Consider the following 15399-nt stretch of genomic DNA (forward strand, 5'->3'; position numbering starts at 1 on the left):
TTCATTTCCGATAGTTGTTGTCTAACACCTTCCATTGTTCGTAAAACTTATAATACAGTACAGCTCACGCAAAACCAACAAATTCCGCGATCCGCGGAGTTTGACGACATCAATTATTCGCGGAGTCGACTCGGCATCGACCATCTCGTCGCCGAGTCGCCGTGTCTGTTCGCCGAGACACGCCGCGGCACGCCTCGGCATGATGCCGAGGAAATTGTTGGTGATATGACGCTGAGTCACTCGGCGAACAATCTTATAAACTATAATTTACCTGGGATAGAAACTGATTACAAGTTCCGAAATCATGATGTTTATTAAATGTAGATTAACTACGTTCGGATAATTCCTCTTAATAAATTATAATTTAAACACACTGTATCGCTACCGTTACGCTGTTTCAATTCCTTCATTACTGAAACAATTAGTGTATTGTATACTGAATGCAGCTTCTTGGGAAAACAGGGCTTAATGCATATGCATAAATTGTCAACCCAGTACCAGAGACTGTCTCTAAACGAAAAACACCATAGAATCAGAAAGTGTCGTCCTTGATTAGCTTGTGCGAACTGCACTGGCTAATCAGTGTGCACAGGACACCACTTATTGGACATACATAAGGCCCCGTTTTCCCTGAACGCAGCCAATATGTACAGATTTCAATGACAAACTGGCCAATGTCGTCGCACAGGCTGTTAAACACTATTGATTACATACACACACTCACTGTCTGCAGTGTACCAGTGGTGAAGCATAAACAGGCTAATCAGTGTGCACAAGCAGATGCGGTGGTCATCGTTCTTAGGGTAGTTAAGAGCAGACCGACTTGCAAAACTAGCTCTTAACCTTAATTGTTCGCAAGCGAACAACTAACAAGAGAGGTGTTTGTCAGAAACACAATGCCCCCTTCTGCGCCGCTTTGAAGCCATATATTTGATATTTGACCTTGAAGGATGACCTTGACCTTTGACCACACAAAATGTGCAGCTCCATGAGATACACATGCCTGCCAAATATCAAGTTTCTATCTTCAATATTGCAAAAGTTATGACCAATGATAAAGTGTTCGGACGGACGGACTGACGGACAGACAGACAGACAGACGGACGGCTTGACGGACAGTTCAAAAACTTCATGCCACTCTTCGGGGGGGGCATAAAAAAACACGTACGTATGCCAAATACTGCTGTTCACAGAACATTATTGTATTTCAGCTAATGGAACCACATATATCTCAGACACGTGAAGTATCATATGCAAATGATGATGGTGATGAAAATGACGACGACGACCACGACGCCGCCGCCGCCCCGCCACCGCCGCCGATGCTGCTGCTGCTGCTGATGATGATGATGATGCTGATTATGTTCAATATCACGACCGCATTTGAACATAGATGTAGAAGTGGACCGCTAAACATTAAAACTGACGTGTATACATGTACATCGAACAAGCATAATAGGCTTCAATTTAACCCTTTACCACTTAGATATGTATTTTCACGCATTTGTAGTCCCTTGGAAAGTTATATTTAATTTAAGACCTTTCTTACTCGATTCAAGCTCTTAAGCCTTCATCTACAAACATTATATACTGATGAGCAGCAAACAACATTAAACCTGAACAGACTGCGAGTTACTCACAGGAGCACATTGGCAATCGAAATAGCGCGAATTCTGTACCCCGCAAATTCATGTGTTGAACATTACGTTAAGAAAATAAGAACAATGTCATTACATTATTCTTACAAAATTCCTTGCGTGTCATGAATTACCAAAAGGTTGTAATCGTAACACTATTATACGTTTGCCTTACATATACGTATCGAAGGCAATGATACGTGAAGTTTTCAGTGGTAAACCTTCATCATGATTTTTGGCAAAATATGCATTGAAACATTTGGTATTTATACCTGCTCTAACCGCCACACTTAAAATGATCGCATTACCAAAAAGCTTTAAAATGACGACGAAAATGATCACCTGAACACTATTTTAGACTTAAATAATCAATTTACATAATCGCGCCTGTAACTTAAGAAGCCTCTCCAAACAAATATTCAGCAATCAATACAACCATGACCTACTTAAATACAATGGCTGTTTAACAAGTTAACATGTAATATAATGTGATTCACATAACTACTGAAAACCACACTATGGCGCATAGGCGTTTGCAAGTAACAGGATTAAAGCTCCTAACTGCAATGTAAAGCGTGTTGTTCATGAATGTTCCTTATTCTTGATCATACAAATAGTTTTCCGAAAGGGCTTGATGTATATTACTATACATAATGCAAAACATTTACAATGGCAGGAAAATAATATGATCGGAAGAAACACGTATTAAATATCCTTGCATAATGACACATCAGACCACCATGGCATGCACTTGTTTAATTGTTCTTAAGTGTTAATACTCTCTTGGTTAGTCGTTGGAAATTCTACACATTTGATACTAATCTTCCTGTTGTCATGGACAATTAAGAAACTACATTCAGCCTGCTGGTATGCAAAATATATTAATGTAGAGCAGGCTTGGCTGGGATATTGATTTTATCAGACCGCCATTCCCGGGCGTTGTATCAGATTGCAAAGATACAATACGTATTCAAATGTTTGTTTGAAAACTAACGGCGCACTGTCATGTTTTCAGCGCTAACATGCACGTAGGCCATGCTTAAGTACGGTATACTTTTCCACAATGAAATTGAGGCCTTGACATAAATTATTGCATTTTTAAGAGGGTTTTAACATGCAATTTAGTTGCAGTTTCGTAACATGTTACCGCTGTGTGCTGTAAACATTAAGCTTGTAATATGATGCGGGAATAAAAGTAGGCCTGTTACAGGGAGCTTACACTTTTGAATGAAATAAGAAAACGAATGAGGTGTATTGCCAATATATGAAGGTGCGGCACTAGTCCCCCATTTATATGTGGTACTATATTTTTGTGCTTTATTATTCACATATCCATAATACTTATAATGAGTTTATGGAAAAGAAGATTATATAAAGTACAACATGGTAGATAATAAGACGAGACTTAATGTCATTTGCAGTACATAGGATATACACTTTTTTTATTAAAAAAACAAACATAATAAAATGCAACATGAATTCAAAACCATAAATATATATAATAAAAATATGTTATGTGTTTCTATTATACAATTAATCGATTTTATGATGCTTGTTTCAAACAGAAAATGATAACTGATCGCACTTAATAAAATAACTCATCCTATTACGTGTATATCCCAGTAAACCATGTCTCGTAGGAAAAGAATATAAATACACATATAAAAACTTTAAGTGTATTATCAATAACGTAAATAATGGCCAGCTTGTAGGGGAATTTTCTTTTCTTTATTTAAGAGTGTGCAAATCTAGTATCAGTTTAACGATCGGTATGTCCAGTTCCGAAAATTGGAATAACAAATATATATCAAGCATTTGCGTTACACACGGAAGTTTTATACATAAAAGTAGTTAATAAGATATCAGCTATGTCTGCCCGACTTAAGTTATTCAATGAAAATAATTGGCATTGCAAATATGTTCTTCCCATTTCACAAAATCTTAAAACAGCAAGCCCAAAAATTAAAGGACGTACTTGCTAACCTATGTTATCATATACAAAAACAAGCTTTGCAGGGGTATCGATTGCAACAGACCGGGATTTTCTAAAGCCGTATCAGATTTCACAAGTACAATTTAAACTTATGAGGCGTTCGCCATGGGTCTTATAAATATTGGTTGTATTAACATAAACGAAATATCAAGCGCACAAGCCCTCCCGTTCATCATGTTTAAGGTACACGATCTTCAACAATAGAAAAATACATACTAGTAATACATGCCATGGCCAATGCGTCCCAACAATATATACCAGAGTGCAAGCTTCATTTTTATATTATAACGGGTATTTGAACATAACATACATACTTTGGAATTTTTACAAGTTTAAGATTTATAAAAATATGTTATGTTAAAGGTTTAATAATCGTACGGTCAAATAAAACATTATATCAAATCGCTGAAGGCACTGAAGTTGTTCGCTATTGCATAATCTTAGTTTTCAAAATTATGTTATAGCTTTTTATATCGCAAGTTTGAAATGCACACAACCCATTCAAATTTATAAAGAGTGTGTCGCAAAGCACAGGTTGAGATGTGGGTGCACTGTTTATCCTCATAGTAATGTTATAGAGATAACTTAGACAAAGCAACAACAATATGTCTCTCTTTTTTCGCAGATGGTTGCTGCACTGGCAGCCATCTTTAGAATTGTGGTTGCCTTGCTAAAGAATAACAAGCCTAGAATCATGTACATGTTGTAAAATGTGTATCTAATACTACATTTATTTTCTTTAAATTATTGAGCAACAATTTTGGCGACATGACAGACGTTTAAAGCAAGTCTCGTTTCCGAAATAATCTACGGGATTTAACTGTCTAAACTTTAACTCAATATAGATCTAGTTATCGACATACGCAATAATTGTTTTGACAGATGACATCCGATTGATAATTTAATTAAATGAATGCAGATATAGAGAAATGTTATCAATCGCACAGCGTATTTTCTGTGTATGTTTCTATATTTCGATAACATGTGTTATAGATTAGTATACAATCAATATTTGTAAATAGTTAAACTCGGCGAATCGCCGCATCTACGCGGCGTTACTCCGCGAATCGATGCCGAGGCAAAAACAGACGCGGCGTCACTCCGCGAAATTTCGCCGAGTGCCTCGGCATTATGCCGAGTAAATACGCGGCGAAAATACATTAACAGAAGAATCTGTCCGCGGCGTAGCCGCGGACTTTGTTGGTTTTGCGTGAGCTGTACTGTAGGGTGCATCACACTTTGAAGCGTTAAGTATATTTATCACAGTTATTTTTCTGAGAAAGGGGTAGTACCATTGCGGTAGATAATTGAACTGTTAATTGGCACTACGCCTGGTAATTGTCATAACGCTTATTTTCAAAAGAAAGTTGTTTAAGATTATCATAATTGGCACTAATTGACATTATTCCGTTGTTCCACTATTACTTTTAACGTTTAATTACTGATTTCTTTAATCTGATTGGTGAATTATAACGATCCAATCGACGTTCAATCTGCATTATCGGTATATTAGCTTTAATCTGTTTGATAAATTCCATCATTCAAATTACCCTGAGACTTCGAATGTTATTTTAACAATATAATTGTTCACTTTTAATTATGGATAAGTTTGTGAAAATGTAAAAGAAACGGGGCTCTGAGTTTAGGAAAAGACTCATTCAATCCTTCAAAAGAATTGTTCTTACATGTTCCGGTAATCGTAACATGCGTTTTTATTTCAATACAACCTTTTTTCAGTAGTTGTAATGTTCATAAGGAATTTGTTTTATCTATAAATGTCATTCATCAATAATTATGCCCAACATGAATGAAAATGAATGTCATTACCGGTATGAACCGGGTGTGTTGTGTTTGTTGGTCTTATATTACCGGTAAATTGAAATAAAAGCAATAAATCCATGTGCAATAATTTATTGTGTTGTACTCTTCGTTCTCTGCTTTTCAATAAATACAACCACACAGCTTTGCTACCTGAAATTATATGGAACAAAGATATATAATAATAAACATACTGCTTCCTTAAAACGGCATCAATTCAAATGCAATCGGGCGAAACCATTGTTTAATACCGGTTTACAAGGTTATCCACCCAAAACGCAAATGTAATGGTCCGTTGCCCTCAGCATGCACCTGCTGTGTTTTATGATGTTAATCTGGTTGTAAAACCCCATGATCGATGTCATGAGATATCGAACAGGACCGAAATTTGGCAAAATAGCGCTGTAAAATATGCTGTCCGAAAACTTAGAGACATTAATTATGGACGAAAACTCGTGTGTCCGAAAATTAAGAGTCACGAAAAATAATTATTTTTGCTAAAAAAAGGGGTGTCCGAAAACTTAGAGTGTCCGAAAACATAGAGTTATTACGGTACTATCTTACGCGGCAATCGGCCTTTTTGATCATCGAAACTCAAGACGTAGGACGTGAGTTTTCATTTATATTGTGAAGGTGGTTGTAAGTTAGTTGAGCTTATTTTCAATATAGTTTTTAGTTTATGCATTTGAAATAAGTGAGGAAAATAAAATTGGGAAAATGTCCGAAAGATAGCGAACACATAACAAATTTGCTAAATCGAGCTTTGTAATCAGCAAGCTTCTGAAATAACCACCGTTGTTATCTTTTAATTTTAGTGTAACTGTGGTCCTTCTGGTTGTAGTTTATTTAGGGTAAAAATCTGGAAAATGGGTCTCGGCAAGTGGCTAAACGAAATCATTAAAATGTACCGTATAAATTACCTTATTCAAGTGTTGGATCATGGTTACTTGCATGCAGTTGCTACATACGCTCAAGAGGTTTAAAATGTGAAGATGTTTAAATGTGATGCATGTTTTTTTTCAGAGATTATCACATAGTTGAGTCCAAGCGTATACAAGAGGCAGTGTTTGACACTAACTATTCCGAGTAAGGAGTTCGTTGGACTCCCTTCTTCTAGAATTTAGGTGTCCGACCATACTTCAGGAAGTCCTAAAATATTACCCTTTTATATGCCTAATTTTTCGACTTATAAATTGTTAAATTATCTTTAATGTTTGGTTTCAAATCGAAGTTCAAAGTGACTGCTGTTCAATATTTTTGTCATTTCTTATCACATGTTTTAAAATTATTTAACAAATGCCAGTGATATCAAAGTTAATTAGTGTAAGTTTAAAAAAATACTATTCACTATTATGCATTTATATATATGATTGCTTGTTTTTCCTCGAACTTGGGTGTAAGAGCACATCGCATTATTCTTTTTAACCATATTATTTAACATTATATAACAAAGCAAACAAACGGCAACACAGTCCCTTAAATTATCGATTGATAGTGACATGGGGCTATTTACGCACAACTGATTCACATTGCGTAAACAATTACGGGTTTTGTGATGATTTTTTATAGTGATTAGAGACTGTTCAGCTAAAGCTAGTTGTTTAAAGCGAAAATATCCGAGGAATAAAAAGACCATGATCAGTGTTAGATTTATTACTCGCGAATGCTGCGACAAGGAACCAAAATAAATAATTTCGATTTTTTTTGTTTTTGTTTCGACGATTATTGTGTTTAAGCAGAATGATGGGTTGCATATTTGTCGGATGTCGAAAGTGCAGTAATTCTGATCTCGCGAAACGGGCTGTTTTATAATTGAATAGGAACGGACTTACGTGTTGTTAGTTTTGACCCCAGACACACGATTTAAGAGAACTTTTGAGAAAAAAAAGAGGAAAACTATTTTAAGATACACATCAAGTTTCAAACGCCTGACCCTTGCGGTTTCAAAAATGACGATTTTTTTAAGTCATCGATATTTACTATGCAAGTCTTTATAAATAATTTTAGTTCCGAACTGTGTAAGTCTACACGTAAATAAATGTCTTCATCCTTGGGCATGGCCAGTTTTTACCCAACGGACGGTTTTTAAACAAAACTTGGTGGAGGACAACAATAGAATGATACATGCCACAAACCAAACTTTATGGTGTTGCGGTTTCAGATAAGACATTTTTTAAGTGTTTGCTCCATACATATAGAGCAAGTAACCCTCAGGGAGGGGAAAATTTTTCGCACCAGGCGATTATTTAAAAAAAAACTTTACAACTTCGAAATAACCGAACGATCAACAACAATGACTTCAAAAAAAAAAACTCCATAAACAACTTTTACCTTAAGTCTTATTTTGGAACGGACAGAAGCAATTTCGAATTTCTATGATGATTTGTAAAACATTTGACTTCTTAATTGTTCACAAAGTTTCACAACTATCACATAAGGTAAACGCTTTAGCCCAATGTCACTCATATTTTTCAGTCGACCTCAACTGTTCTTAAACTCAGCAGATGTGACATTAGAAAAAGCGTTCTGAGCAAGTTTCATAAGGGTTGGGTAAACATGTAACTTCCGGAATGTTCAGAAACTGTTCACATAATTTCACATAGCAATCTAGTATTTGAACGCAGTATTGTAATTTACCCAATTGTCATTTAGACCAAACTTCTTATAAAGTTTCGTGAATATTGGAAATAAATATAATCTCTATAGTATTAACAATGTACATTTTGACAACAGACAATGCAGGAACGATGATTAACAATGGGCAAAATGTCATCCCACAAGCTCACTGTAAGTAGTTTTGCTCATTCTATCTAATAAGGACTCTTGCTAGGTACATCTGTGTAAGCTATGCCAGAGCACTGTGGAAAGGGTTTTTATTCACCGATTTTTTTCAATAGACTGGGGTCCGTGACGTTCAAAGTAGTTTGACAAAAACGGGTAAACAAAATTTCTTTTTGTGCGCTTACATACAATATTAATAGACAATAAAAGTATTTTCATCATAATAATACATAAATAAGTATTCGCAATGCATCTTCTGAAAACAAACGTGTTGCTCAGACAGCGTTTTCATAGGATAAAAGAAAAATACTTATTCAAGTGCGAAGTCAATATGAGTGTATTGTAGTAGTTTTGTCTAAGCTTCCGACATCACTTGGTTTTGATTTGACACATCTCACTATCAATAGACCAGCTGTCTATAATCTTCCTTGTTAAGAAGAACTTTAACGGATCTCACGAAGTGGTTGAATGTGCGGGAATTACTTGGTATTAAATACTTTCTTCTGCAGTATGTACAAGGTGAATATTAAATTATTACAATTTTAATGTGACCATAAACAAATGCAGCTTAAAGTTTTTATAGACAGTGTTTGACTATGACTATTCTAAGTTAGATGTCCTTTGTGCAGGCATTCTGATTTTGCGAAACAAATAAGTTAACGAAGGGATTTTTTTTTTAATTCAAAGATGATTTTGAAGGAGTCCAACGGACTTCCTTGACACAAAACAAAGAGCCCGAGTCTCATTTTAAGGAGTTTCTGACTACCGGACTCCCGTTAGTGTCGGACACTGTCGGATAGTCACAACGCGATTCGACAAAAGATGTCTGCTGTCCGCGAACAAAGCTCGGACACAGCATTAACGGTAAGGCTTTATTATTTGAAATGTTACTTATTAATATGTTAACCATCGTCATACAATACACCCTTTCTTCATTATCGTCAAATACTACTTATGTTCTATCAATCTTACGCCTTGCAGTGTATTGTTTATGTGCAGCAACGTCAAATATTCCACACTCGCTAAATGGCGCACTTGGCGTTATACATCGCAAGGCTGACGATCAATGTCACGACCAACGCTAAACGTCGCAAAACATACTGCCGCATTGACGCATTGGCCGTACTAATGTCGCAAAATTGTACTGCCGCTATATGTCCCAACAATAACGGTAAATGTCGCATTCATTAAAAATAAGTATTGTGCAGTATAACTGTCATAATTTAAAGCCTCGCTATTCCCGGTAAAGCTTTCCAGGTGAGTGTGAACCGGAGTGTACCCTAAGTAATTTTTTTAACAAACTGTGTATCCGACCTGTATATTTTTTTTATATTAAATATTAAATCAATTGGCGTTGAAATCTTAGACATGTTGATTTTTAAAGGTTTTCAGAAAGGGATCTAGGGATATATTTTATGAAATAAATTTGTGGAAGACCTATAAAAGAGGCTACATAATAAATATGAAAGACCTGTGATTTGCGCTTTCAGATATGTCAGGGTTTTATATGTACACGTAAACTGAAAACTGATGAATCTAATCGCGTGACCAGTTTTGACCCTGTGGGACATAATTTGAAAACACTATTTCAGGGCTTTTAGATGATGCTAAACACTAAGCATTAAAGCCATTAGCCTTTAAGGTTCTGAAAATAAAAATTCAAAGACATTCCATATATTTGTATAAGTGTATATTTAAGCGGTGATCTTCGGGGCCGAGCTCCTTTTTTTGCTTTTGGGAGCATTATTTTAATAAGCTTTGAAGATGCTACACAACTATGGTACAAACAAAATATTGAACATTTACACCATGGGGTTTCAGATAAGATTGTTTAGTTAAAAACACTTTAAATAGCCGCATGGCTTAATAAATCAACGGACCAAAACGAATATAGGAGATTTCTTATTAATATAAAGTTGACACATGGACACACGGACACGTCATTGACGGACACGATATCCCATAGCACTCCATGAGCACAGTGTGCTCAGGTGAGGTAAAACCTATGTTAAAGGAACTCCATTGATAAAAATAATTCAGTATTAATAAGTATCTTTAAAATAAATAAAGATGTTCTTGCTTTTTGTACAGTAGTTTAAAATAAAGCCTTTACAGTTAGGCACATAAATATAAATGCATTGAACGGGTGCATTACTATCAACTACATTGAAAAATGAACACGTACTGTACTTATTTTCAAGACAGAATATAAAAAAAATTATACGCTGGACGGGAGATACCAATAGGTGCGATGTAATGACCTTGTACATAATTGAACTACCGTCTAGTGGGTCTCATGTAGAAATGTATCAAAGGGTATGATGTAAATACATGAAATAACTTAAAGGTACTTTTTACTAAAGATAAAGTTGTGTGACTTCGTCACAATATCACAACATTTATAATCTTCCATCATATAGACATAAATATTTTCATATTGTTTGAAAACATCTTCCAACTTAGATTGGCTAGTAATTTGTTTTTGTTCCAATCGAGTGTGCAATGTGGAATTCATTCGATTGTTGTTCGCAAATTATCATTTTTTAATGTATTATTTCTTGTACACCACAGTTTGTTTTACATAATACATGCATACAGATGATGGTAGAATTCACATTTAGCACCAGTCATTCCTACCAATCGTATGCTTACATCGAACCATTGTTTTTATCCATTTTAAAAAACAGTATCTTATAAAGTGTTGTTGTACACTGTTTATCTTTCAGAGACAAGAAATATGTAACGTTGACATCGACATGAATAAGCAATCCAGGTACATGAACACATAAATTTGTGAGATATTGTATAAATTGACAACTTTTATGTACCATACATTTTGCGGTTTATCGTGTCCACATATGTATGTTTGAATATTGGTATGGTTAAGTATATTAAATCTTGGATATACACATATTTATTCTTAGATATACTCACACTTTGTATATAATTGACCAATTTAAATGATAAGATTTCTTAACAGTCCTTAATACCTGTTGCTTAACTGTTTTAGCGGCGTTAATACGTTTGAAAAGGTATTCTCAGATATAAGATCTGCAGCGAAGGAAATGATTCCCCGGATGCAGGTAACTCAACAAATGAATCCGAATAAGTAAAATTTCTCTTTAATTTGAGAAAAAGCTTTTTAACAAAATATGGAATACCGACTACCAAATTATTTAATTCAACGTGTTTACACAACGTTTAACATTGAACAACATTATAGAGAACAGGAATTGTCCTGATTTGTCTTGTTTGAAGTTATCCCTTTTCAAGGTTAGGAATCATAATCAGTCTGTTTCCTTAACCTGTCCTGGTAAAGGTTCCAAACAAACTATTTAGTAACATCAAATATACTGATTATGCGGTGTCCCACTGTGTTATAAACAAATTCGCACGTCTTCTGTCATGTCTTTTTTATATCCGTTCTAAGGAACCAAGTGATATGCGTTCGCTTGAGGAAAAAACAGCGATTTTTGAGTCATCATTGAGACAAGCGGAAAAGATTTTCAAAGATCAGGATTCTCATTACCGACGTCTGTTGGAAAGGTGCTGTGTTCTGGAAGCAGCTGCTAGCCAGGTAGATAGACACATCTGTACGAAAAACAATTGTTATTTTAGCTCGTCAAAATTATCCCGACACTTATCGTTGTTCATGAACTGTTTAAAAATCGTGACAACTAATATTTTAGTTTCCGTATCAAGATCGCTTAACTCCACTCCGCTACGGCAATTGTGTCATCAAATTTGTGAAACAAGTACATCAACAAAAAGTGTATTATTTATTCATTTAATATTTAACTCACAAATTATTGGTTCGACTGCATCCAAAGACCAAGGCTTGTTGAGGCGCTCTCTATTCCGTTTCCTTAGTACAACCACAACTTGCGACATTTAGGGGGAAATTACGTGAGTACGGATCAAACCCGGGACCTCCTGGTCGCTAGGCGGACACCGCATACATTACACAACGGCAATATTATGCCTTTCATATCAGTTTGGACGACTATTAGAATGAAATTTTTAAATTTATCAATATAGAAAACACATAAGATGCACGTTTTCTTCCTTTAATTCGATGATACATGTGCGAGAACATTGGCGTCTCCTTTATTCTATACCTATTCTATCAACAGCAAATAATGGCTATATATGTGGCACTTGTTTCAGGAAAAAACAATTCAAATGAAACGGGGCTTACATGAAGAGCAAATGAAGAAATGTGAAATTTTAAAATCTCAAATATCCACAGACCATTGTAGGTAAGTTCTCCAATTATCGGCTGTTATATATAAAAAAGAGATGATATAGACTGGTTATATCATGGGATGGCGGGAAATCGATATTTTCCTGTGTTTAACAAAAATAGATGCTGGCGTTTTTTTTAATTGTTTATATAAATAATGTATACATCAGTAATTAACTAAAAGATTCATTGATAACTTCTGAAATAACTGAGGTTTTTAATTATACTATATTTTTGATACCTGGTATCTTGAATCGAAATATGGTGGCTTTAAATTTTATTATGTTACATAATTAGTTTAAATTTAAATTTATAAATAAGAACTTACACACACATTTAAAAAAATACATACCCAGTTAAACAAACTTCATTTGACGCTTATTAATAAAATGTGCAACATAGAGGAAAACAGATTGCGCTTGTAATTTAATGACATCTTTCTAAGAGTCAAAACCTTTTCCCATTGTATTTTGCGACCAAGCTTTTGGTCAAGGCTATCCAAACTCAACTTTCTCGTGTTTTAGTTTCAATTATTTAAACTGGAGAATAATCTTAAACAAATTTCAGTAGAATTTGAAAGTATGCATTAGATGTATTTCTTAATATACTCGGTTTATTTTCAATACCAAAAGTTTTCATTTAACGAAAACTTTGAGTTTTCCCATTGTAAGTACAAATGAATTACATTTTAAGTTTAATGTATCCTATCGAGTTGCTAAAATAAGCAAAACCATTTGCATAAGAGTCTGATTGAACATTGGTGCAGATGCAACGTATGATCAAAATCTTTTTCATGGTGGTTATTATTGATTTCAGGCAACTTCTGCCGATAGCAAAATCATTAGAAGACATGGGAAAGATCTGTGTGAAAAACGAGGAAACTTTTGTGAAGGAATTGGACCTCCTACAACAATCATTAGAAGATATGAGAAATAAATGTGTGAAAAACGAAGACACTTTTGTGAAGGAAATGGACCTCCTACAACAAGAGATAGCACGCAGAGAAGAAGAAATAAAACAACTAAATTTGTCATTACAGTACGTTAAGTAAAACTAATAATAAAGTGTAATGTCTTTTCTTTTTACATAAACTTACAGCATTTGTCTTGTTAATCAACAGTTTGAAACAATTTGAAATGTTTTGAAAGAGTTATGTCTTCAAATTTATGTTACATTGATGATGATGATGATGGTGATTTCTAGGTCCGTCAAGTCTTGCAGTAACGAGGACAGAAACGAATGGCAACGACAGTAAATATCGCATTCAAATACTGTATTAATATCATAACGATGTAAAATTTTGGCAAGATCATCATAAATAAACAGTTTCTTAAATATGTATTGTCTCATTTGTTAAAATCGCGAAATGTGATGGTTTAGCTCTATATTGCATTATTATATAAGACATTTTAAACAAATAATGGTCTTATGACCATTACCATATTAGAACCATTTACGGTTAAATTAATATTTTAAAGTATTTTTTCCGCACGTGATGCATGTCATTTATTATACAATTTCTACAGAATTGAAACACAAGAAGAACACATTATCATCCTGAAGAAGAAGAAACAAATACTGCAAAACAGAGTGAAGTAAGATTTCGTAGTATCGTCTCTTTTTACAACAAACTGATGCGCCTGAGTTGTATCGAAACCAAATTTTCTAAAAAGTAATATACAACGTTTAAACATGCAATACACGAAAACATATGAATACAATACTCCCCAACTGTTGTATCATTGCAGCACATTGAACGAAACTGTCGAGGAACTGAGACGAAAGTCTGCTTTGAACTTAGGCGTTAGAAGTGAACTCAGGTTTGGTCCTTCTTTTTTTCAAGCGTTCACTATTGGAATCGCTGTTGCATTACAAAAAGAGACTCTCGTCAAAGTTTGAATTTGAATATTAAAACATAACTTATATTCTAACATGTATATTTATAAAATATAGTTTTCATACATTTCGACATTAACTCAGTTATAATGTTAACCGTAAAATAATTACTTGAGAATGTTTATATTACACAATAATTCAAATTATGTTTAACCATAAATACTGTATGATATTCGGAAATAGCTAAAATATACAACGCGATACTCTCTCGCTTGACTCAGCTGATTAGCAAGGTGAACCCAATTATGGTACAACAAATGGATATTATGGTGTCCACAATATGTCGATTAACAACATGGGTGTACATTTTTTTATGTCACCAGTATATATCAACTTTTGATAGTCATGCTAAAGTGGATACAATAAAAAAGAGAGGCTTAAATTGCCTGTGCAGTGAAGCTCAGCCACAGAATTAATTAAATAAACTGCTTTTATGTGATTATAAGTAAGAAACCGAAACGTATCTACGTATAAAGGAATTAACATACCACATGAAGAGTTTTTGCCAAACATAAGTAATTTGGAATTTTTAGCGTGATTCGTGACAGTTAGTGAGTTAGAACCTTTACAAATGTTTTTAAACTTTTAAGCGTTCAAACGTTTAGCATAATTCTGCATCCTATTTCGAACAATAAGGTGTAGAACGACAAAAACAATGATAAACATTTATGAGCGCATAGACAATCTTATATGATAAAAGTATATATTCATAAACAGAATGAACTCGCATCATACTCAAATACATACAAATCTATGACACTTTTCCCCACATGGAAATAGCTAAGTGTTTATGCTTGATAAGTATGGACAACTATCGAAAAGGTTTTGTTGCGTTTTCAGTAACCGACTTGAGCTGTTGATTGAAAAAGAAGCGCAATTGGAACAAGAATATGATGAGACTCAAAACGATCTTAAAAACCATGAAATGCTGTTGAGCGGTCATGAGGTGAATACGACGGTAAATATTTAAAATGTGTTATGTTCCAACAGCTAATAAGTAAATTGCAATAGTTTTCCATTCAATAATGCTT

At 34.4% G+C, this 15399-nt stretch overlaps 2 protein-coding genes and 1 long non-coding RNA gene across 6 annotated transcripts in view; all 3 read left to right on the top strand.

Moving 5' to 3' along the window:
* The first annotated feature begins 8671 nt into the window (after positions 1–8671).
* Positions 8672–11807, top strand: LOC127833785 (uncharacterized). Of its 3 annotated transcripts, none has more exons than XR_008027596.1 (4): positions 8672–9093; positions 10956–11002; positions 11240–11312; positions 11660–11807. It is a non-coding gene; the product is annotated as an uncharacterized LOC127833785 (long non-coding RNA). The 3 variants fall into 3 exon arrangements; XR_008027597.1 differs by lacking the exon at positions 8672–9093 and adding an exon at positions 9335–9400; XR_008027598.1 differs by lacking the exon at positions 8672–9093 and adding an exon at positions 9386–9486.
* A 337-nt stretch (positions 11808–12144) lies between these two features.
* LOC127834156 (uncharacterized) lies at positions 12145–14842 on the top strand. Its single transcript, XM_052359790.1, has 6 exons — positions 12145–12488; positions 13289–13510; positions 13676–13723; positions 13999–14067; positions 14221–14292; positions 14815–14842. The coding sequence occupies exons 1-6, from the start codon at positions 12379–12381 to the stop codon at positions 14840–14842; spliced, it is 549 nt and encodes a 182-aa protein (XP_052215750.1). The 5' UTR covers positions 12145–12378.
* A 344-nt stretch (positions 14843–15186) lies between these two features.
* LOC127833776 (uncharacterized) overlaps positions 15187–15399 on the top strand; it is a 30835-nt gene continuing 30622 nt past the window's right edge. The window contains exon 1 of one of the 2 annotated variants that reach the window (XM_052359227.1): positions 15187–15326. In XM_052359227.1, coding sequence (XP_052215187.1) covers positions 15294–15326 — 33 coding nt within the window. In that variant the 5' untranslated portion in view covers positions 15187–15293. The remainder of the gene's footprint in view (positions 15327–15399) is intronic. The other variant, XM_052359228.1, reaches the window with a different exon arrangement.

Source organism: Dreissena polymorpha, chromosome 6 (assembly GCF_020536995.1).
Source record: "Dreissena polymorpha isolate Duluth1 chromosome 6, UMN_Dpol_1.0, whole genome shotgun sequence".
In the NCBI taxonomy this organism is placed as follows: domain Eukaryota; kingdom Metazoa; phylum Mollusca; class Bivalvia; order Myida; family Dreissenidae; genus Dreissena; species Dreissena polymorpha.